Source organism: Archocentrus centrarchus, chromosome 14 (genome assembly GCF_007364275.1).
Source record: "Archocentrus centrarchus isolate MPI-CPG fArcCen1 chromosome 14, fArcCen1, whole genome shotgun sequence".
NCBI classification, from domain to species: domain Eukaryota; kingdom Metazoa; phylum Chordata; class Actinopteri; order Cichliformes; family Cichlidae; genus Archocentrus; species Archocentrus centrarchus.
In genome coordinates this window covers 30,378,205-30,402,439 of record NC_044359.1, presented here as the reverse complement: position 1 = coordinate 30,402,439, position 24,235 = coordinate 30,378,205, and the positions used below count along the sequence as shown (strand labels likewise).

The 24,235-nt window shown below is 40.7% G+C and overlaps 2 protein-coding genes across 2 annotated transcripts; both read left to right on the top strand.

Moving 5' to 3' along the window:
• Nucleotides 1-7,751: 7,751 nt before the first annotated feature.
• rom1a (retinal outer segment membrane protein 1a) lies at nt 7,752-12,449 on the top strand. Its single transcript, XM_030746689.1, has 5 exons — nt 7,752-7,913; nt 8,175-8,412; nt 10,511-10,941; nt 11,093-11,339; nt 11,506-12,449. Exons 2-5 carry the CDS (start codon nt 8,263-8,265, stop codon nt 11,731-11,733), a joined length of 1,056 nt encoding a protein of 351 aa, XP_030602549.1. The 5' UTR covers nt 7,752-7,913; nt 8,175-8,262; the 3' UTR covers nt 11,734-12,449.
• Nucleotides 12,450-13,310: 861 nt separating this feature from the next.
• frmd8 (FERM domain containing 8) lies at nt 13,311-23,926 on the top strand. Its single transcript, XM_030746664.1, has 11 exons — nt 13,311-13,698; nt 14,831-14,928; nt 15,098-15,265; nt 15,383-15,484; nt 16,485-16,543; nt 16,830-16,996; nt 20,432-20,647; nt 20,728-20,851; nt 20,951-21,100; nt 21,216-21,444; nt 21,567-23,926. The coding sequence occupies exons 2-11, from the start codon at nt 14,838-14,840 to the stop codon at nt 21,677-21,679; spliced, it is 1,419 nt and encodes a 472-aa protein (XP_030602524.1). The 5' UTR covers nt 13,311-13,698; nt 14,831-14,837; the 3' UTR covers nt 21,680-23,926.
• Nucleotides 23,927-24,235: the final 309 nt, after the last annotated feature.

Below are 24,235 nucleotides of genomic sequence, written 5' to 3'. Positions count from 1 at the left end.
ACCACCACCACCACGGAGACCACCACAGTCCAGGGCATCACCATCATCATGGAGACCAACACAGTCTAGGCCATCACCCTCATCATGGAGACCACCACAGTCCAGGGCATCACCACCACCATGGAGACCACCACAGTCCAGGGCATCACCACCACCATGGAGACCACCACAGTCCAGGGCATCACCATCATCATGGAGACCAACACAGTCCAGGCCATCACCATCATCATGGAGACCAACACAGTCCAGGCCATCACCCTCATCATGGAGACCACCACAGTCCAGGCCATCACCACCACCATGGAGACCACCACAGTCCAGGCCATCACCCTCATCATGGAGACCAACACAGTCCAGGGCATCACCCTCATCATGGAGACCAACACAGTCCAGGCCATCACCCTCATCATGGAGATCACCACAGTCCAGACCATTTCCACCATCATCATAGAGACCACCATACTCCAGACCATCATCGTCATCATGGAGACCACTCCAGGTCAGGCCATCACCATCAACATGGAGACCACCATACTCCAGACCATCATCACCATCATGGCGATCACCATAGTCCAGACCATCACCATCAACATGGAGACCACCACAATCCAGACCATCACCATCATCAAAGAGACCACCACAGTCCAGACCATCATCATCATCATGGTGACCATCATAGTCCAGACCATCACCATCATCACAGTGATAATCATAGTCCAGACCATCACCATCATCATGGTGACCATCATAGTACAGGCCATCACTATGATCACCATAGTCCAGACCATCCCCATCAACACGGAGACCACCACAGCCCAGACCATCACCATCATCATCATGGTGATCATCATAGTACAGGCCATCACCATCATCATGGTGACCATCATAGTACAGATCATCACTATGATCACCCTAGTTCAGGTCATCATCATCACCATGAAGATCACAAGGATTCTCATCACCATCATTATGGAGACCAACGCAGTCCAGATCAACAACATCATTGTGGTGACCATCATAGTACAGGTCATCATCATCATCACACTGAAGATCATCAAAAGGAAGCTCATCATCACCACCACCATGGAGACCACTCCAGTTTAGGCCATCAACATCATGAATCACATCTCAACCAGCACCACTCAAAAAACAATGATCTTGACCAGGATGACCACCACACTGATTTAAAGGGAGGCAGTCCACCTTCACACAGGAACACAGAGTCTTTTTCCAGCAAGCCTGAGTCACCCAGGACCACAAGCAGTCTCTCCAGTCATGAAGAGGAACGGACAAGTTTTATTGGCCCATCATTACATCAAGTATGGCATTATTTTACTCATTGGAAAAGTCTGCTATTATTATATGTTCATTAGGAAATAACTGCTAGGGTCACATGACTGCCTGTGCTTCATTAACAGGTTATGTAACAATGTTCAACTAATTTCCTTTCAAATTGATTTGGGCAACAGCATGCATGTCATGGCAGACAATAGATCTGCAAATAATGTTCACGTGTTATAGAACAATAGATTACTGTAGTTGCAGAACAATAGATTAGTCACTAAGCACAAACAAGCACAAACTAATAGTAATCAATTTGACATTCCAAACTAATGTTCTTTGTTCATCTTTCATTTTGGCTTTATTTCCACTTTATTCTTTAGGCCTCATCAAGAGTACCTTTTGAATGTTGTTTTTCTCATGAAAACTATATTTTTCTTCAATACAGGAGAAGAAACATGAGCTGGGTAGAATCATGTAAGTGTGACGTAATTATTTTGGGTATTTGGATGTGAATATCATAGAAAATGTGGAGCTGTGTAATTTTTTTTTTTTAAGTAAAAGCAATGACAATATATGACAAAAAAGGAAAAGTTACAGTTAATTTAACAAATGCATCAAAGCTTGAGTACGGGACTTTCTTCTTTTGTCTGTCTGCCCTGTTAGGATAATACAGGAACAAAATGAAGGTCTGCACCACAGTTTGCTGAAGACAGCTGTGAGGATGGAGTGTCTAGGAGAGGAATTCATGAGCAGCCAAAAGCTGCTGGAGGCAGAACTTCAGAGGACACGCACAGAGCTCAGCAACCTCACAGAGAAGTTTAAAAGGTGCAGAATGCCCTTTTCAGATACCGGCTGCAAATGACGATCACATGCGTTATGAATACAAGTTATATTTTTGCTGAGAAACTCCCTGTCTCTGCCTTATTTTAGACTACATGATAACTGCTCCTCCACACAACAGACCAATAATGTTCTTGAACAAAAGCTTCACTCAGTGGTGAGAAAACAAGCGTTGCTACACGTCTGGTGCAAAACCTCCTTTATTAGAAACATAAATATGAAGAATTACATCTTTTTTTCCCTCATGCTTTCTGTTTCAGACTCAAAATATGGAAGAAGAACGTGAACGGTTGAAACACCGTGTTTCAGAGCTGACCCAGCAGCTTGCTGAGACAAAATTTGTCAACTCCTCTGAGGTGTTCACTGTAAGATCTTCAGCATTCTATTTAATTTCTAGGCAGAAAAATGGATTCACAAAAGGTCTGGAAAATATTAGCAACATTCTGGTATCCTTTGCTAATAGACAGCAAGGTGGCAGCTCCTCAGGTTTGAAAAAGGAGTCTGATTGTATAGAAGTTTATGAAAAATGACCTTATTTCTCACTTGATTTATTACCTCAATAAAAACCTTCCGCATGGTCTAAGCAGCTAGTTTCAAGTCTTATTAAACACAGCACGGTGTTTATATTGTACATTCTGGTCACCTTTAAAGCAAAATAGATGATAAACCATATGATTAATGGTGGTGGTAACTTGTGATTGACAAGCTGTACCCATATCTAAGTGGAGTGTTGCTGGTTTCTCAGGTTGATCCACCCATCACTACTGATTTCTGATGTCTGTCAAGATAATATTGACCAAAATGTCAAACTTGAGGTTTCAGAGTTGGAGTCCACTTGATGCCATGGGAGTTACATCAGTCTTTTTTCTACAGTATGAAGTCTATATGTGTTTTTCCTTTGATTTGATTTGATGCTTATGATATCATTCCACTAAGAAGATCAATAAACAAACCAATAAATACAAATTAAATACCTTCTAACATTTCTGAAATAATTTAGAGTGCAATGAAGCATTTAGCATTAGTATATAGTATCACTTCACTTTGTTCCTACAGAACCTTTGTTTTGGTTTGGATCATATTTTGTATTTATTTATTCATTCCAAATTCCAGGGAACTGATCACTTTGTGACCTCTTCTCGTTTTAGGTCACTTCTGCGCTACACAAAAACCACCATCATTTTCAGTTAGATGATGCTATTAATCAGGTGGTTCTCCCCATCGCTCCCCCTCCAGTTCAGTTTATGGACAACCATAATTATGAAAATGTTAAAGCTGTTGGGCAGGAGCAACCTCTGGGGTCGGTTCCAGAGGAAGAGGAATCTGACTGGTCAGAAATGGGAGAAGAGACTGAACGGCTTATACTGACAGGATCACATAGAGGCCAAACCTGGAGACACCAGGAGGCAGACCTGGACAAAGACAGCGAGTCAGGAAGTGAGGAAATTCCCAGACGACATTCTCCACGCCCAATGCAAATACCTCACCTTCATTTCACCTCCCACAATGACAATTTACCGGCACCACAAACTAGTCCTCGCCCTTCTGGCCTCAAAAATCTGTCTGATGGTATGACAGGTGAGGGATGTTACAGGTCCACCAGTCCAAACCACGGGTCTCCCATCCTTATCCGGTCAGCTAGCCTGGAGGAAATTCCTCTGGCATGCCATCACATGCAAAAAGAGTTAAGAGGCACAGAGGCAATGATGGACCTCCACCATCCCGGGAATGATGCTACTGAGGATTTAGATAATGAGATCATTCATCACTGGAACACAAGCAACCACAGAGATACAGTTATTGGGAGGCCAATAGATAGCAGGATGTCAGAGGCAGATAATACCTTAGCAAGCCTGCAGTCAGCCGAGCGGATGCTAAAGCACTTCATATGTGATTCATACTCTACCGAGAGAAGAGAGCTGGACAGGGCTGAACTGCGTGGCTGGACAGGGGGGATTCCAGATGAGGTGCTGAAAGGAGAGCGAACAAAGCTGTGACAGCAACCTGACTGCCCTAAAATCCTAATTTAATGTAGACATCATGGAAAGTTTCATGAATAAGTTCATCTTAGTGGTTTATGGATTCAGTCACACTAATATCAAGTTTGATGTCATTTAATTTATGAATTTTAAATGTAAATTTTATGGATTTACTTTGATAAACTGATGCTGTCACTTTCCTAATGGCTCATTAGGGTATCCGTAAAAGTGAAGAGTTTCTAACTCTCTAACTCAAAATTAATATAGTTGGAATTTGCTGAAAGTGATTGTTGGCAGATGAATATTGTATATATATATATAAATGCACCAGGGAAAATCCTGTACAGCTTAGATAAATTGATTCATTAATGGTGAAATGTAAATATGTAAATTTTGTTGCATAGATACAGATATAAATAGACTGATCAGCCAAAACCACTGACAGGTGATCCTCCTGAGCTCCACCCCACAGCCTGCAGGAGCCAAAGGATCCACTGCTGACACCGCAGTGCCAGAAACAACAAAATTCCCACCATACCATGACGGGTCAAATCTGGTTTTATGACTAAAGGAGGACATACGCAATATTAGGCAGGTGGTTTTGATGTTGTGGCTGATCGGTTCAGTTCCTTTTCTGTTTTCATCATTGCAGAATTTTAAAAAGTATTCATATAAGGTTTAATTCTTTGCATAGGTAGCCACAGTTTAGTGTGATGCTATAAACAGCGTCAAGCACAATGTCAAAACATTTAAAAGATTATTTTTGAGCTGATTTCCTTTTAGTTTGTAGTCAAATGTAATTATAGTATTCTTGTCTTACATACTAACAATAATATATATACTTATGAATGCAGTATTACTATAACTTTTAAAATGCACAAATTATCTTATGTTTGTCTTGTTCCTAATATTATAATAATTAATAAATAAACAATAAATAAATAAACAGATTTCACAGTTGTGTCTCTGTCCATGTCACATCTAACTTAAATGATAAAACAGGGATATCCAATTTCAGCTGTCCTGGGTGGATCGAACACTACACTGCTTTCTAATTCCTCGTCCATGTGCTGTCAGCAACTTCTTCGAGAGTGTAAAAGTACAGAATGAACATGGAAATTAATCCTACATCACACTTGCTCTGTCACAACTTGCATAATACCAGTTGCACATGCTACTGAGTATCTACTTTCACATTGCAGGAGCTCTGCTGGAAAGGTTCTGGCCCACGGCTGCAATCAACATCAGGGTAAAGGTAGATTTACATTTGCACTCGGTTAACGTAGTGTTAACCACCTGCCACACTGCATGCAGGAAGCTGCAGCTCACAGTACTTTTGTGCAGACAAAGCTGCAGCTGGTGTGAGGAAGGAGACACGGGGATGTTTATTTCCCCACTTCCAGTATGAACAGAAATTAATGTAGGCTGCAAAAGCAAGAGAGCACAGAAACTCATGGATTATCATGATGAAGGACTTGGCCAACTTTAATTAGTAATCATAAAGGGATCATAATCAGCTGAAGAACTGAAGTTAAAATGGCAGGCCACATATGCCATGTACTGCAATATGTCCAAATACTCAGGTGTACAAATAATGGGCCAACACTTTGAGTGGGGAGAATGGGGGAGAAATAACAGTCGCAGTCATTTAATGCTCCACATTAGCAACAACAGTTACTAGTTGTTGCTAATGTGTTACTGGCAATTTAATACATGACAGTAACCAAATTGCCTGTTTAAAACACAACAATAGTACTGCATTAAGATTACATTTATTGCGAAGTAAATTAACTTCACATTTACAGTAAAAGTGAAAGAGCAGAGGACAAAGGAACTACTTTCCTCATGAAATGTTCAGCTTGGAAGAGGAAGTATCGACACATGCATCTCAAAAACAGTCTGTTAAATCACAGTAACTTGTAAAAATAATTTCTGATTCCCTTTTTTAGGCAGATGTGAAAGTAAATACGCTAGTGTGCATTTTTAAAATAACACACTGACAAAATATCAGTAACACTAAAAGAGCACACAACATTCAAAACTAATGTGTGTACTTCAATCCATGCACAACGTGTCTGATATCAAACAGAAATGTCATCTCCCACACTTTATTTCCTCCTTCAATCTGCATTGAATTTCCCTGGAGGGGGGGAGGGAAGGATTTTATTTTCCCAAAGCAATCACTAAAGACTAACACATCATCTTGCTGATTATGATGTGCAGTCATGTCAACATAGTGGTTTCTCTGGAGTTTCAAGAGTAAATAAAAATTCATACATCCATCCATCTTTATCCGGGGCCAGCTCATGGGGGCAGCAGCCTAAGCAGAGAAGCCCAGACCTCCCTCTCCCCAGCCACCTCCTCCAATGTGTCCAGGGGGGAGCCCAAGGCATTCCCAGGACACGCTGGAGCAAATATATCTCCCAGCTGGCCTGGGTCTGCCCCAGGACCCCCTCCTGGTATGACATACCTGGAGCAGCTCACCCAAGAGGCACCCAGGAGGCATCCTGGTCAGATGCCTGAAACACCTCAAGTGGCTCCTTTCGATGTGGAGGAGCATTTAATTGTTTATTATTTGGCCAAGCCACTCTTTATTAATTAATTTACTGGAGTTTACTTTTAAACATTTGTCATTTTATTCATTGGGTAAAAAATAATCCCCAACATTAGGGACGTAGATTGACTGGTAAAATCGACAGCTTTGCTTTTGCACTCAGCTCCCTCTTCACCACGACAGACCAGTGCAGCGTCCACATCACTGCAGACGCAGCCCCAATCCGTCTGTCAATCTCCCGCTCCCTTCTCCCGTCGCTTGTGAACAAGACCCTGAGATACTTAAACTCCTCCAACTGATGAAGCCAACAGGACCGCATCATCCGCAAAAAGCAGAGTTGAGATTCTGAGACCACCAAGGCTGAAGCCTTCCACCACTTGGCTACATCTAGAAATTCTGTCCATAAAAATTCATGCCTGTACAAAAGGTGCCCATTGTTGGTATAGGCTACTCCTCCTTGGTTGGTGATAATCCCATCTATGGACCATACAAATACCTACGGATCATTTAACAGTGTTTTCAACTTAAAAACACTGTTTGAGTGGAGTGGATGGTTTCTGGACATGGACAAATCCAGAACACTTGGAGATGCCTTATGCAAACTGTAATAAATCAGCATCTCACACATGCATTTTTGAACTATTCAGCTTAAGAGGGTATGGACAGATGTTAATGCCATAGATTTATTGCTCTGTGTTTATTTACATAAAAGAAGAGTTCTTCAAAAGTTAGGGCAAATGACAGAGGTCATACTGGCCAGGAATATGAATGGAAAGTGGGTAGCAGTAGGGAGGAGGCGAGGGTTTTTCCTGCCTTGGGACTATGCTATTAGGGTGCAGAGTAGTAGTCAGGCAGTAATAGCAAGTTTGATGAAGGACATATTTGTCTAAATCCAAGTCTCCTTTTTAAATTTCATGTGATTTTCTTTTCCCTTCTAATTTCTTCCATTCAACATATGAAATTAAAGGATCTGCATTACACAGATAATAACTTGTATACTAATAATACCTCCCTGTCAAGTTCAATTTGCTTCATCATCCATGCCCTCTGCATGAGTGATGGATGCTGAGCAAACAATGGCCTGGATCCACAAACCAGTTTAATAGGATAGGTAGGTATTAGTGGTAAGACGCCCCCTGCATCCAGGTTTGCCAAATCCAGTGTGCCAAATCCACTGTGTGGCACATTGGACGGTACACAGTGGTTGCTGGGGATAACTGGACTTTTTTTCAGCATCTTTTTGGGCGACAAATAAGGTGAAATTTGACGCAGTTAAATTGAAGACACACCACTTGAGATGTAAAGCTCTAAAACCCGGAAGTTTCCAGGGACTTTCCACTAACTTCGCTACTTCTTTCTTTGGTTTTTCTCACAAAGTTAATGTCTTTGCATCTTAATTGTGCTCACACTGTTGCCACGGGTCTATTTTTATACAATTCAGTGTTGTGTTTCAGTTCTGTCGTCTTCATCTGTAAGCCTTTAGAGTCCTGCCTCTCATCTCTCCTCCTCTCTCACAGACAAAGTACAGCACCTTCCCTCGTAGCCTCGTTGCTCTCCTTCCCCTATTCCCCCGGTGAGACCTGGTAAGAGTCCCGCGCTGCAACCATGGTGGTGATGAAGATGAAGTTCCCCTTTGAGAAAAGAGTGAAGCTAGCCCAGGGACTGTGGCTCCTGTCTTGGTGTGCCACAGTTGCTGGGGCCACGACCTTCACCCTGGGATGCATCCTCAAGACAGAGCTCCGCAGGAGGGCAGAGGTACTTAAAGTTTCACCTCCTAGAGTGAATACTTTCAAGTGCTTTATGAATTTGTCCGTTTTTGTCATGTAGCATGCCTGAAAATAGCTACTGGGTAATTACTGTTTCCATGCAATGTAGGATTAACAGCATGCATAGTTGGTGTCGCTGATTCTAATAGGAAGAAAATAATCATTAAAAGCATAGTTGCCCTTGCTGCAATTAATTGTTACAAAACATGTCACATTAACCACTAATAAGTGCTAATAATTCTAAACTCACACCAAATTGTAGTAAAGATCAGGTATGATATATTCTTTATTTGTAAGATGAATCTGATTATAAACTGTGTACTAACTGATGTGAATATCCCTGAGTACACTCGATAAATACCACCTGTGTCTGCCTCGTGTTGCAGGGACTGTATTTTGGGGGGGAATGCAAAGGAAAAAGTCCTCGAGGATAAATGAAATCTCCTCGCTAATAGGCCATTGAGCGGTACACCTGTGACCCACTTTGGATCCTGACTCACCATTTAATAAATTAGGCTTCGTCAGTCTTAATTACTCTAATCCCTGCTTCTGAAGGCTGTCACCATAGCTTTGTATTATCTGTTTTATCATAACATTGAAAGGCTTTGAATGATTGAAAAATTTTATCACATTGTGCAGTTTACACCACAGGTTTTTATCCCACCATCAGTGACTGAACACTAGATTTTGTAATAGTTTGTTATTGTAAGACTATTTTCTTAAATTTCCGTTTTACTAAAATTCATCACTGCAGATGTCAGTTTGCTTAGCATTTAGGAAATACCCTCTACAACATGATCCAGTGGAATTACAGCGATTTACCAGAGACATAAGACAAACAATGCGATGTCAAAAAAGTCCGGTAGAACCTCACTACCACATTTAAAGGGGGATGACTGCAGTTTCATGCAATTTTGGTGTTTGTATCTGTTCTGTATTTAAGAAGTGCATACTGGACTCAGTTCTTAGACACTAAATGCACTGCAAGTGTCCTTGAGCAACACCTTTAAGCCCCAGCTGCTTGTGGCTCATTCACTCTGGTTGAACTCTTCATTATGAGATTTTATATCTGACAGTAATGATGATGATTGCATTTATTTCTGTAGGTATTTACAAAATTAGATCTTTTAAGGCTCTTTTAAACTTTCTACACTTCATCAACACACATGTGTGACCAGGCTTTTATTTCAGGACTGTACTGTCTGAATTATTGTCTACAAAGGTAAAATTGTAGCCACTGAAAAAGCAGTCTCACCTATAAGCCAAAAAAATTTTTTTGGTTAAAAAATTTACATGTAAATTTAATTGTGTTCGTAGTTGTGAACATACGCTCACTGGACACTGAAGCAGGTACACCTTGCTAGTACTGAGTTGAAGTCACTTTTGTCTTCAGAACTGCGTTAATTCTTCATGGCACAGATTCAACAAGATGCTGGAAACATTCCTCAGAGATTCTGGTCCACAATGGACACGATAGCATCACATAGTTCTTGCGGATTTGTTGGCTACACATCCATGAAGTTAATCTTCCCATTCCACCACATCCAAAAGTTGCTATCTTGGATTGAAATCTCATTGTCACGTTCAAGAAACCAGTTTGAGATGATTTGAATTTTGTGACATGGCATGTTATCCTGCTGGAAGCAGCCATCAGAAGATAGGCATACTGTGGTCATAAAAGGGATGGACATGGTCAGCAACAATACTCAGGTAGGCTGTGGTGTGTAAACGATGCCTGTCTGTCACCAACAACCATGCCACGTTCAGAGTCATTTAAACCATTTTTCTTCCCCATTCTGATGCTCAGTTTGAACATGTTGTCTTGACCATGACTACATGCTTTAATGGACTGAGTTGCTGCCATGTGATTGGCTGATTATATATTTGAGATAACAAGCAGTTGAACAGGTGTACCTCACTAAGTGGCTGGTGAGCATGCATTTTCATCAAATTTCATATTTATGTAGAATTTCATGCTATCTGCTCTTTTCTATTGTTGAAAACTTTAAAGAGACACATTTTGATCCAATTATTTTTCAAATAAATCTAATTTAAATTCCCCACATTGCTGTGTGACTCACTTTCAGGTAATGGATAACCAAGACATTCATATTGTGCCCAACACCCTCATGATTGTTGGTCTCGCCTCCCTGGGCATCAACTACTTTGCATCAAAGATCTGTCAGGATGCCCTGGATGCTGGGCGATTCCCTCGCTGGAAGAACTTCTTGAAGCCCTACTTTGCCATCTCTTGCTTCTTCACTGTGCTCATGCTGCTAGCTGTCATCATGAGCTATGCAATGAAGGGCAGTCTGGAGTCTTCTCTAAAGGTTGGCCTTAGAAATGGCATCCGCTTCTACAAGGACACAGACACGCCAGGCCGCTGCTTCCAGAAGCAGAACATCGATCGGCTGCAGATGGAGTTTCAGTGTTGTGGGAACAATGACTTCAGGGACTGGTTTGAGGTCCAGTGGATCAGCAACCGCTACCTTGATTTCAGCTCTAAGGAAGTGAAAGAGTAAGGGGATGTATTGTAGTGGGTTTAATATTTGTGCATATTGTTGAAACATGTAAGAATTTCTGATTACAATACTGCAACTAAAGAGAACAATCAAATCAACAATAAGGTAAGAGTGCTACTAATCCCTCATTTGTTTTTGTTTTTTTAGCCGCATCAAGAGCAATGTGGATGGCCGTTACTTGTTAGATGGAGTCCCATTCAGTTGCTGTAACCCCAGTTCTCCACGGCCATGCATCCAGTATCAGCTCACCAACAACTCAGCTCACTATAACTATGATTACCAAACTGAGGAGCTCAACATCTACCTCCGAGGGTGCAGAGAGGCCCTGGTCAACTACTACATGGGTCTGATGAACACTATTGGAGCTGGAGTGCTGTCAATCTTCCTCTTACAGGTAAACTATGAGAGGAGTTCCACTGTTCCCACAATAATGTCAGGCAGAGATGGTGGTGCCACAGTGCGCTTGTAATTTATAAGATGGGAAACACATAACATTGGGTTTTTAGGGATTGAGCCTTGTCTAACTGGCTCCTCAATCTCTCCACCTTCCACTTTTGCAGGGGTCTGTGCTGGTGAGCTTGCGGCTCCTGCAGACCGCCATGGAGGCAGTGGCAGGAAAGGAAAACACTGAGATCGAGACAGAGGGGTACTTGCTAGAGAAAGGAGTGAAAGACACCATCATGGAGTACCTCGACCCTGTGCTGAAGTTCTTGCTGCTCAAAAACCAGGTGGAGGAAGGCACAGCTGCAGCCACTTCTACAACAGCTGCTACCCCAGCTCCCACCTAAACCCCTTTTTATGTTTCAAAGATCATATGTAAATAATTTTTACAACAAGAGGGGAACTAAGGAAGAGCTTTAATTTAAAAAAATAAATAAATAAATTCACATTTCTGTGAATTTCACAAATTTAGGGATAGAGGGTTTTTTGGTTTTTTTTGGCGGGGGGGGTGTTTTTTTAATTGTCAGATGACCATCACTGGTAAAGTTTATCTATACAAATGTTGCTCTACTTTCCCATTCAAATTCAGTCTTGGTATCTTAATTCCCAGTAAAGGTACCCATTGCAGCTGTGATTAATCCAGTTTTCAGACACTTCTCAGTACTTCTTAAAAAATGAACAAGATGCTTAAAATAATAAGCATTTTTTTTTAATTGTTTAGCACTTTTTATTTTTCCTGTTATTCACTGCATACGATTAACAAACTCTTTACGGCTATGTTTACAGTCCCACAAATACGTGTAATTACTATCTTACTTTTGAAAGTTGTGTGCATTGCTTATTGCAGTCTCACAAGACTTATTTTGTGTCAAAAGCAATAAAACAGTCACCCTTCAATAAGTGGATAAACATTAATCGATAAAGTGTACAGAAAGATTCTTTTTTGGAAGATGTAAAGCTGGCTGTAGAGAAAAACGAGGCACAATGCTCTGCTGCGCAACAGGAGTATGAAAATAATAATATATAAGAGATGACTTATTAAAGTTTGAGGTTACTAAATGCCTTATGGAGTGGAGTCACTTTTTTTTTCTTTCTGATGTAAATACAGCACACAGAAACATTAAAATACTTCATCTGTCACCTTCCATAACAGTGGCTCTGAGATAGCACTTTTCCCCTGCCTCTCTTATCTCACTCAGTGAAAGGAAACAGATTAGGAGGACTGATTAATCGATGTCAGTAATGCAGTGAAAGCCAACAAGTGTGTCCTTTGTTCTGACACTTCAGCTGCTAAATCCCATTAGTTAATACCCAACCTGCTGCCTTTGCAGTTAGACACTGGCGTCAGGTGCCTGTAGGATGCAGAGTGAATATATGAAGGCTTTGTCTGCTTATATAAATTTAAAAGTGTGAAAAATAATAAAATACAAAGTTTTCAGATTTTCTCTCTCACACACACACACACACATGTTTTTAAAGCTATAAAGTACAGTATTTCCATCATATTATTTATGTCCTACTGTTATTTAAATCTGCTGTCTGACTTCCTTTTTACAAATGGTTGCAGGTAATGAAAGCATCTGAGAAGATCTTTAGGGAAAAACAATAATAGATTACAATGGGTGATATCAAACTGTGAGGAAACGCCATGAAATAAATACCACTTTGTGAAACGTCTGTTGACACTGTATCAGATCAGAGCTGATTCATGGGGATGTCTGAAGCTATGACTGCATGGAATCGATTGCATTACTGTGGCTTTAATCTGTTTATCGTAGGTAAATTGAATGATCTGCAGCAGATAGACTTAATCCGCTGCCCGCTGAAATACAGCTGTGATGACGTTTCGATCATGTGACGGGGACGACGCGCTCTCTGACGTTGGGCTCTCTTTTTCGAGTCCTTTTGAGGATCAAATCCTTTTGCTCTGGTTTCTGCTAAACGAGTTCATAGTGTGCGGAGTCAGTCAGCCAGTGCACTTTCAGAATATCTCCAGACGAACATTTATGGGTATTCGCTTCCAGTCACTACTTAATTTATAAATATTTCAATTATTGTGGTTCAAAATCATCCAGCTCGACCGTCACACCCAATCAAAGAGGAACGGCTCAAAATATTCAAGTCGTTCGACAGTCGCACAGTTTGAAACTGTTGCGGCTGCTAGAAGAGCTAGTTCAGGGTAGCTGAGAAGCTGCGGTCAGGGAAATAACAGCAAGTCGTTGGTTAGTTAATGTGCTCGACCACAGTATTTACAAAATCAGCAGGATTACAACCAGAGGAGAGACTGGACGGAAGCTTACCGGAACTGGCAGGTGGGCGACAACAGAGACATGTAGTTTCATCACTTGCTATTAATAGTATGTCAGACTGTTAAACAAAACACACATAAAGTTAGCCAATGGGCCAGATAGCCTCAGGAGCTAAATTGTTTCCTACTGGCTGATGAATGAAACATATTAACGCGTCTAAAATGATCGGAGTGACTCTCAGTGTTGGTATTTCCGATGCCTAGCTTATGTAGCTAGCATAATGTTTTTCCACTATCTTTTAGCTACCGCTTGTCACTGCAGTTTACATTGTTTTGTGCTGAGTTATGCTCTCTAATGCCTGCCGTTGTCTGGCTGTGTTTGGGCTTGTATGGGGCAAACCTGTTAAAAGTGAAGAACTAGCTATTGTTTCATCCACGGGCCGCGGGATGTTGCCCAATTCAACGACCTGTGTGTGTTTGCTGCCGCTTTGTAACGGGATTAATGCTGTTTATGTACACGTTAAAAAACCGTATCAGCTGGGCGACATAACAGTTATATGTCGGTTCTCAAGGAGAACTCCAGTTCAACAGGGTGAGGTCAGCAGCAGTCGACTGACTGGGATTTTCTGATTGTGCAGGATCGTTCTCAGTTTAAAAACACGAGGTGGCGCTGGGTCACACTGAACCCTGACTTATGTTTTTAATCAAAATATAACAGAAAAAGGAGGAAGTAGAAAGGGAAAGTGATAAGGATGCACCTATTCATGTTGCTGATACCTGGTGTAGTCGTCTCCGAAGCATATACGTAGCAGTAAAGCTTTATTTAAAGAGATGCGACTATTCCCAAGGTCTTACACACATCTTTGAGAGGCTGTTAGCACAACATACACTCAGACCACTCTGCTGGCCATTCTTGTTAGCAAACTGTAGATAAATAACTTTTGAGACAGGCTTGGGAGCTTATATTATTGCAGGTGTGCGGCCTCCCACGTTGGCATTTGTATGTTCACAATTGTGACATGTTTTTCTTCATCAAGTGCAGCATATATTTGTTCTGATGATTGTTTTGCCTCACCCATCTGACACTTTGGCAGTACATTTCTGTCCATCCCTTTTGATTGGATTGTTCCTTTCTGTAAAGTATACTGCGTTGCACACATTCCTTACTGCTCTGACTTTTGGTCTTTTTGTTTCAGATTAGAGATGGAAGGAGATGAGTGCAACTTTCCTCCAGATTCATCAGATGATCACTCACTAAGAGGAAGTGTTGCTTCCTCTGCAACACTATCCCGTGGTATGGTGCCACAAAGTCTCAAGGAGATTAGATTTTTTTTTTTAATTTTAAGCAAACTGACTTTAAGTAAAGTTCATATTGAATGTCTTTTTTTTTTTTTTTTTCCGCCATTAATCTTTTTACATTTTTCTAATTGTGCTTGTTTTTCTCATTGTGTTTGTCTATACAGCTCAAGATGTGCTTGTATACCTGTTTGGTGAGAGTGCAGTACACTTAACTATAGAAGGGCTCGGCAGTGTCACTGTGCAGGAGCTGGGCCGCAGTGTTCGGGAAGCTCTCCACGTTCCTGAATCTGCACAGGATGCTTTTGCCTTCTGGCTTTGCTCTCCATTGCTTGGTTAGAATCCCCCCCCCCAGTATTTCTAGCACTTATCTATGTTATGTGATGATATATTACTTGACGTGAATAAAACCTATTGCTGTCAAATTTTTTCTCACTCCTCCCTATCTTCAGAACTGCAGTTAAAGGCGAGGCATCAGCCATACAAGTTGTGTCGGCAGTGGCACGACTTGCTGTATCGCTTCACCGATGCTTCAGAGGAAGACATTTCACAAGGTCTGAGTTTTGACAGCGTGCTGCTGGGTTTACATGCGCTACCAAACACGTGACAGAAGAATAGCTGTCAACACAAGAAATCTCGTTTCTGTAATCAAAACATGATAAAGGAACTTGTCGCAGGAAAAGGGTGGTTGCAGTGTACAAAGAGATGAAAGGAAAGATAATCGCTTCTGCTGCTGAGCAGTAGATTATTCTTGGAAGGCCTTCCCAGTAAGATGTAGTAAAGCTTTTAGATTACGGAGTATGCCCTCTTACTTTACCATGAATCTGATAAACTTTACCAAAAAAATGGCAACCCAAACAGCTGCATCCTCTACAGACTGAAGAATATTATTCTCTGACCCCTAAAATACTGTTTCCCAATGAGCGGCATGTAAACATCAGTTAGATTAGATTAGAGTGACTGAGTTAAGCAATCCAAGTCACTCTACACATACACTCTATAGCAAAAGAGTGTAAGTAAATCCAAAATGTAGTATATACAAACTACTGTGGACCAAAGTTTTTCTTTTTAAATATACGTACTGCTTGCGTTGGACTTTAGGTTAAGTACAGCTCATTTTGAACAAGTTGTACGTGAAGTGAGAGGCACTGACTCAGTCTGCAGTTTTTTTTGTCATAATTCTTTCCCCTCAGAGACGGTCAGCCCACACATTTGCAATGTGGTGCTTTTAGTCTAGCGATGTCAAAGAAGTGGTGACACAGTGACAGCTTTCCAGCAGTAAAGCATAAAAAGTATCGCACAGGTATTGTATAATCCCTTAAAAGCTGTTACTTTTTCTGTGGAGTAGATTCCACCCACGGTACAGGACTGTGAGCCACAGCAGAGTGGGCTTGAGGGTACTCAAGTTGTCTTTATACCCTCACTCCTCCACACTGGATGATGAGGCTGAATCTCATCTAGTGTGGATTTGAATGATTTAAAAAAAAATAAAAAATCACCAAACACTAATGCATTATTGTCCTCTGCTTTTTTTTTTCTTTTTTTTTTTGACAGATGAACCGTGTCTCCAGTACAGACGCAGTGTGTTTTATCCGAAATCTAAAGAGCTGCAGGTATTCTTAACTCTGCAAAAACTTCCAGTGATCTTAGAATTATGAAGACAGCATTATATGCCATGAGGTCTGCATTTTGCTTGTGCTTTGAATTAAGATTTTGTACTTCACACAAGGCAGCAAATTCAAATTAACAGCTCATAATGTCAGTAGTTTTTATTGTGAAATGTGTAAAATCAATTTTAACAAGCTAAGAGAGATACAGATTTGGACTAAATTAGACAAAAAGTCTTTTAGATTCAAAGATAATGTGCTCACGCTGAGTTACTGTCTCACTCCTGAGCAGATACAGGATGAGGGAGTGTTGCGACTTCTTTATGAGGAAGCCAGGGGCAACATCCTCACCGGTCGATACCCCTGCGACCCTGAGCACTGGACTAGTCTTGGAGCTTTGTCTCTTGCTCTTGATGAGGGAACTGGTCTGGACAGCCAACAATTTGCTACAACTATAAGGTAAAAAGGGCTTAAAGTTTTTCTAGCACTAATGATAGAGGATTGATGTCTAAGGGAAATATTCTTGTTTATTTTTTGTTTTTTATAGCAAGAAGAATGGTGTTTGTTTGTAAATTGCCAAACCCCCATATTATGTATGAATAAAGAACCCTTGCTTATACAATACACTAAGGCCAATGTTTCCAACCAAGGAAGCTTTGAGTAAAGCATTTTCTGTGGATCAACCTTTCATATTAACTCCAGGATTCACGTTTGCAAACAGAGTGTGTTCCTCTCTCTCTGAAACGGGTCACCACAGCTGCCATCCATTTGACTCATAGCTTACAGTTGTAGACTGTTATTTTAGCATCTTATACAACCAAGGTAGGGGAAATCCTTCACCTCCCGTTGATGGTGACCTGGGAGGAGCAGGTCCAGTTAGAGCTTGAGATATTGGCAAGTGAAGAAGAGATGGGAGAAACACCCATCAACCATGTTATGAGTGTGAATGTCGCATAGTTTGTCCACCAGAGGGAAATCTGCAATGTCCCTGTTGCCAACGAAATGCCACAAATACAACAACCAGCTGATCTGAGCAGAGTCCGCAGAGCATAAAGGAATAATCCACAACTTGTTGTACAAATGAAACAAGATTGTTTTGAGACTGCATTATTATATTATCTTAGTAATTACTGATAATTGACTACACATAATAAATTTGTCTCGTGTCTCAAAGAAAAAAGTATCAGCCGATATGTCTGTATCAGTGTCTGTATCAGTCTTAAAAATCAGTCGGGCTCTAAATCGGATATTGCAGTATTTTATTGGTGCTTTGAAAGTAAGTCATGAGCTACAAGCTTAAGGGTTGGTTAGAAGTATTGTGTATTGAAGTATTATGTCAGCTTCATTCATTTATCTACAGGACAATAAGTATTTGAAAGCAGTTCATTCTACTTTTCTTATATGTTACTCTTCAAATAAGAGAAAATGAAGAAATACGTCCCCAGACCCCACTGAGGTTTTTTCTTTCCATGTGTGTTTTGTTACTAGTCTGGTCACATTCAGTCAGTGACATTATTTGCATGACGTAAATAAATATCCCCTCCCCCCCAAAAAAATTCTGATAAAATTTTTTTTCCTTGGGTAATTTAGTGAGATTGCTAATTGTTCACTTTTCTTAACGCATAGATGAAAAAGAAGTAAACTGCAGAATCAGTAAAAGTGAGCCAGTTGTGTGTGTTGTTTTGGGAAAAACAAATCCCAGCATAATCTGACTGTTTTCCAATATTCTTCTCTGTGTAAACTCCAGCACTTGCTTAGAGAGCATGTTCAAACACGTTGATACAGAGTCGCTGTTTTTACAAAGTGAAGTCTCTCTCTCTTCCTATTTTCCATATTTTTAAATGTGACTCTGCTGTTGATCAGTTTGTCAAACGTGGAGAGGACGCCTTTCTGCTGTGCAGCTTAATGCAGTGGCAAAAACAATGTAAAAAGCACCACCCAAACCATTTCCTTCAGCCCCCGTATATTTCTAAATTGGGTATCTGATAGACTGAGCAGCTTTGAGTGCTTCACTACAGTAAGTGACAGTGTGATGCAGTCCTGTGAAAGGAACACAGACATTGTGAAAAAGGGTCAGCAGTCCTTTTGTTTGAGAAGGCCTTTATTTTTTATGTTAACAGTTGCCTGGACCTGCAGTGGTTTTCTGAGTGCTTGTTGGACTCAGGTTTAACAAGCTTGTTGTGCTTGTTGAACCTTCAGAATGGGTTTCGTCACTGTTCGGCCTTTTGAAACTGACTGCAGTTGAAGGGGGCAGTGTGGTGGAGCAGTGGTTAGCACTGTTGCCTCACAGCAAGAAGGTCCTGGGTTTGAATCCACCATCTGGAGTTTGCAGAACTCCAGATGGTGTTGCAGGCACCCAAATCTACAAAAAGCATGCATATTAATAGAATATCTGACTTGTGTTTATAGTTATCTGCTGTCTGAACTTCCTTCCTGCTGTTTCACAGCCCTTCACTGAGTGATCCACAATTATTATACCACAAAAGATGATTTGATGTCCTTACTGCATGAACACAAACAATAATGCACCCCAAAATACTTGCTTTGTCCTCTACACATAACTTGAACATAGTAGTAGAGCAAAATCAAACCCTGCGGTGGCTAATGAAAAGAAAAATGTAACTATAAGCTTGGTAATTATTCTTTGAAGTATATTTATAGCTTATTACCTCCGCCAAGGAGATTATGTTTTGGTAGTGTTTGTGTACATGTTTGTGATTTTGCCTGTAAACCCAATAGCTTGAAGTTTTTAATGAATTCTGATAAAACTTTGTAGAGGTGTAGAGTGGGGTCATCTTAACAATCCATTAAAATTTTGCTAAGATCCACCGAGGTCTTCAAGGTCAACTTAATGATGTATTGGTCACAAACTGACAAAAAAAATGTTATAACTTAGAAACTATGCTTCTTACAAGTGTGGTGTGTATTAACATATAGAAAGTACCATGTAAAGATTTAAAATGTAATGTCATATTTGACCTCTGACCTCTCCTTCAAGGTCAGTAGACTAATCTGAAGGTCAAAGGGATATATAGAGCTATATAGAGCTATTTAAAACCATGTATCTTACTGCCATTGTTTGCACTGACAACATATAGACATGTAGGGAATCATATATGGGGATTCTAAATAGTATCCAAATTTCATGTCACCTTTGACCTCTGATTTCACTTTTACATTTCACATCTGCCTTTCTCTCAAGTTGACCCCAAAATTTGTTACATTGTCAAGAACTGTCAAGAGAATGAGCCACCTCGTTAGTTAGAAATGTTCTGCAGTATAATATTATATGACAAGCTCGAGTTATTTATGTCCAGTTATTTACAAATCAACACTTATTATCCATTACCTACTTCTACATAAAGTTTGGGTACTCAAAGTGAACATCTGCCATACTGCTCTTATCTGAGTTTTACTGCACTACAAACTTCTTAAAGTACATTTAAAAAAGGCCAAAGAAAAGAAAATGAATACATACAAAATACAATACTATTCCCATAAAAGTAAATACTGCCCAGAGAGTGCGCAGTATTTGCATTCTCGGGGTGCTTCTTGTTTTAAATACAGATGCTCTTTTTAGAGGATTTCTACATGAATACTTGTTGGTCTATAAGGGAAGTGATTCTCTCGCACTTTGTTTATCTAAGAATGTGAGTGGTAACATCTGAGGAGGAAAGGTCAAAACTTCAGCTACACTCTAAACAACTTAATTAGGAGAGGAATGCTGGTCTCGCCGAAGTCACAATAAAACATGTTACAAAGAGCATTTAAATGAGACTAACATGAAAGGACGAAAGCTTGACAGTTGGGTAAATTAGGAAGGGAAAGAAAATGGGAGAAAATACTTCACAGATCTGATGCACCAAACAAACTTCTGTTGTCTGTTTCCCACAGGGAGAAGAAGCTGTCTTCTTATCTGCCTGCGCACGTCACCATGGGGAGCGGAGGTTTGTTCTCTACTTTGCGAGGGAAGTCAAGCCGTCAGGTCGGGCTGGAGCAGAACCTCTTGGAGGAGTACAGAAAGATCAGCACATCTGCTGGAAGCTCTCCTGAGCCCACACAGCTCATACACCAGTACCTCAACACGTGTCACACGCTGCCTTATTATGGGTATGAATTAGCATAATGAGGCATTTATGCACTGTATTCTTCAACATGAGGCAAATAATTAACATTAAATGCAAAAACAGGTGCGCTTTCTTCTTTGGGGAGATTGACAAACCAGCTCAAGGGATCTTGCAAAGGGGAAAACGCAAAGTGGTCAACATCGGGATCTGCTTGGAGGGTGTTTATGTGATGGATGTCAAAGAGAAGGTGAGCAGCGGTTCACACCTTTCTAAAACAGCAGCACGTTCCATGTTTCTCAGTCTGTTTCTCTCACGGTTCCTCCTGTTGGAAAATGTTTTCTCGCAGCACGTGCTGCTCGGCCTGCGCTTCAGCGAGCTTTCCTGGGACCACAGCTACCCCGAGGAGGAAGGGGATTCACACATTCTGTGGCTGGAGTTTGATGGTGATGAAGACGGCACTCCTGTCAACAAGTTGCTAAAGATCTACTCAAAACAGGTAGGAAACGTTTTATGAAATTAAATCATTGGCTATGAATATCTCCACTGTCTCTGCTCTGTTAGAGTCTGTAAGGTTCAGGCTCAGGTTCAGGCTCCGTCTTTCTGCTAACCAGGCGGAGCTAATGAGCGGCTTCATTGAGTTCTGTGTGGAGCTTAAGTCTGCGTCCGAGGGGGGAGCTGCAGCCGAGACAGATGGCGAGGTGGGTTCATCTCAGCAGCCCGCTGGACAGGAAGAGAGAAGCAAGAATGGACGCGGAGGAAGGCGCGGGATGCTGCACAGGCAAGGCAGTGTTGTGTGCAGTCGAGTCCACTCGCTTAACACCATCAGCTACGTGGACACCGGTGAGTCCAAACCTTCAGTTTGGTAGCAGCAGCGTATCCTTTCTAGAGTGAGCTCCTCCTGTGCCAAGACTGTCTCACTATGTTGGAGGATTTTTCAGCATTTGTTTATTTTTGTCTTTTAGGAAAAGAAATCAAACGCTTGAAGCCCAAGAGAGCCGCGTCTTTCTTCGCCCGACAGATGTCTGCACCCTCCTACTCCGCCGTGCAAGTGACAGGGAGTCTGGAGCACGGTTAAAGTCACTGATCAGATCTGACCCGTTCCCCTCGGAGACCAAATCTGAACATTTTACACTGCGATTTAAAAAAGCAAAAGAGACTTACTATGAGCTTCAGACATTTGTCTGCTAATATATGAACATGTAAAGGACCAAGTGAGAGCGATCCAAGTGTGAGTGACAATATTTATCTTCTGAAGTTGTGTATATTAAGCGAGTATAGTAATGTGAAAACGAAAAAGATCTATTAGCAGCTAAGCTTCAAAGGTTCACCTGAAGTGGCTGTTTTTTAAATAGCCTTATATAAAGAACACAATGGATAAGTGTGAGACAAGCCTTCTAATAATCCTCAAACAATGACTCTAGTCAATAACTGTATGGTGTTTTTGACCTTTCTGCAGCGCTCTAGAAGCAGATTTACTGCTACTATTCTAACATGTTACACCTCAAATGAGTATAACCACTGCATTACCTCTTCATCTTGTCGGGGACTGAACATTAAGAACATTTAAACCTTTTGTGACTCCTCCTCAGACTGTAAGAGAGAACCTCAAACACCAACAGTCAGCATGACAAACACTTTTCAGGGGACGATCTAAGGGTGCATTTCCGCTATTCTGCTTTTTCAAACTGCCAGTGCCTTGGTGTCTTGAAAGGGTGAATCCACTTCAGAAAGAGCAGAAACATATAGTGTTCGGATTTCCTGACCATAAACAATCCGTATGGGAGCACATTGGCTGTGTTGTGAAGGACTTTTGTAAGTACAGGACTTTTGACATCAGTATTTACTGATATCTGCAGCTGGTTTCAAAGAAAGCGCAGGTCCGACCTGCTTTAAAAAGTTTTATAGTTTGAATTTAGTCAAAAGAGCTTCTTGTTAAAGAATCTGCAATTAGGTGGTCACAGTATCAAGTTTTTTAATTGATTTGCACTAATAAAAGAATCAAATTAGAGCTATAAAACTGTAGAAACTATATAGAAATAGGTAAAAATGCATTCATCTGATAATCATTCTCCATCCCTGCCACACCACGCTTGTATTCAAATTCAAACTTTCAAAGCAGCTCTCGCACAGATCCAAACGTGACTGTTGGACTTGATAAGCAAGAAAAGTGACGCAATACTGCTCTTGTGCAACTTCTGACATGACAGAAGGTAAATTGAAAGTGTAGATACTAAACAGACTACCAATGACTATTTTCTGCAAACACGATCACGGTTGACATTTGAAAAAACAAAACAGGGAACACTGTGTCAACACCTTGTTTTCAGCTTTATGATGAAGCATCGTCCAGTACGAAGAAGCCACTGCAGAAACAATAGCTTTCTAAAACAGTTTGAACTTCACTGTATCTCCAAAAGTTAACCAATTTGTTGACCCAGTTTTCAGTGGAGAGCGATGTTGCGCTCTGAACATAAAACAAGGACCAAGTTGTGGCCACACTGGTGAAAATCTAAGTCTTTCCACCAAAGCGAGCCTGTCGGACATGCTGCAACCAAGTATGCTACCTTAACACTGCAGAGACAGATTTTAGCCTCCAGCACTTGGCAGAGTCCCCCGGGTGTCTCTCTGAACTCCACCTGAATGCTAACAGAGACAGTTTCTGTCTCCACATCTCTATAATAGCGCCTTCCACTTGAACATATGTCCTCATTTGAGATGCGGCGGCATATACTGTCTGTTCTTCCTGATGCTCCTCAGCATGCAAACTGCAGAATGTCCTTACTTTTCTATGCTTTGACTTGTATATCAGCTACTGTCTGTAACCTAACTCCAACAGTTCAGTATATTGTCACTAGCAAACACTATGCATGCCCCGTTGTAGAATAGGCATTCCTACAGTCTACGCATCATGTGATGCTGCACTACTAATACACTGTTTCTAAATCTTTTACATCAGCAAGTTGTTTTGTATTGTTTGTTAGCTTTTATGAGAGAAAATTTTTACTTTTCTTTTTTTTTGGTTTTCATATACTTGCCAGTGTTTGTATAAGTGAATGAAGAAATAGGTCTCAAACAGTCACTTTGCAGAAGCTTAAAAGTGCCTTTTTTGTTTCTACTAAGTTGGCATCTAAATGACTGTTTTGGTGCTTTGAAACCAGAAATGGACCGTTTTGGTATTGCTATGGTTTAAAATTGTTATATTATCAACCTTTCCTAGCTGATGTGAGTACACTAACATACCGGATGGTGGATGTTGAACGGTGTACTGTGATTCCTCTCAGTTGTCAGTTCTGCCTTCATTAAAATGATCAGATGATGCAAAGTGGTCCTATTTCTCAGAGAATATCTGTCATAAACGGTTTATTAATCTGCTGCCTAAGTGTACTAAAAGCCATATTTTAACCAACATGTTATTCTGCACATGATTTATTTAGTAGAACTTCATGCACAAAACATTTTTCATCAGTATTTCTGTGATTTTTTTTTTTTTTTTTTTTTTTTAATACTTAAAACAGTTGCAGTTATAAATTCATTTTAGAACTGAGCCAACAGTATAATTTCAGCTAGATCGATTTCACAACGTTTGGAGAAATATTCCATTGTTAAATGTTTATGTTGTTAATATGTGACA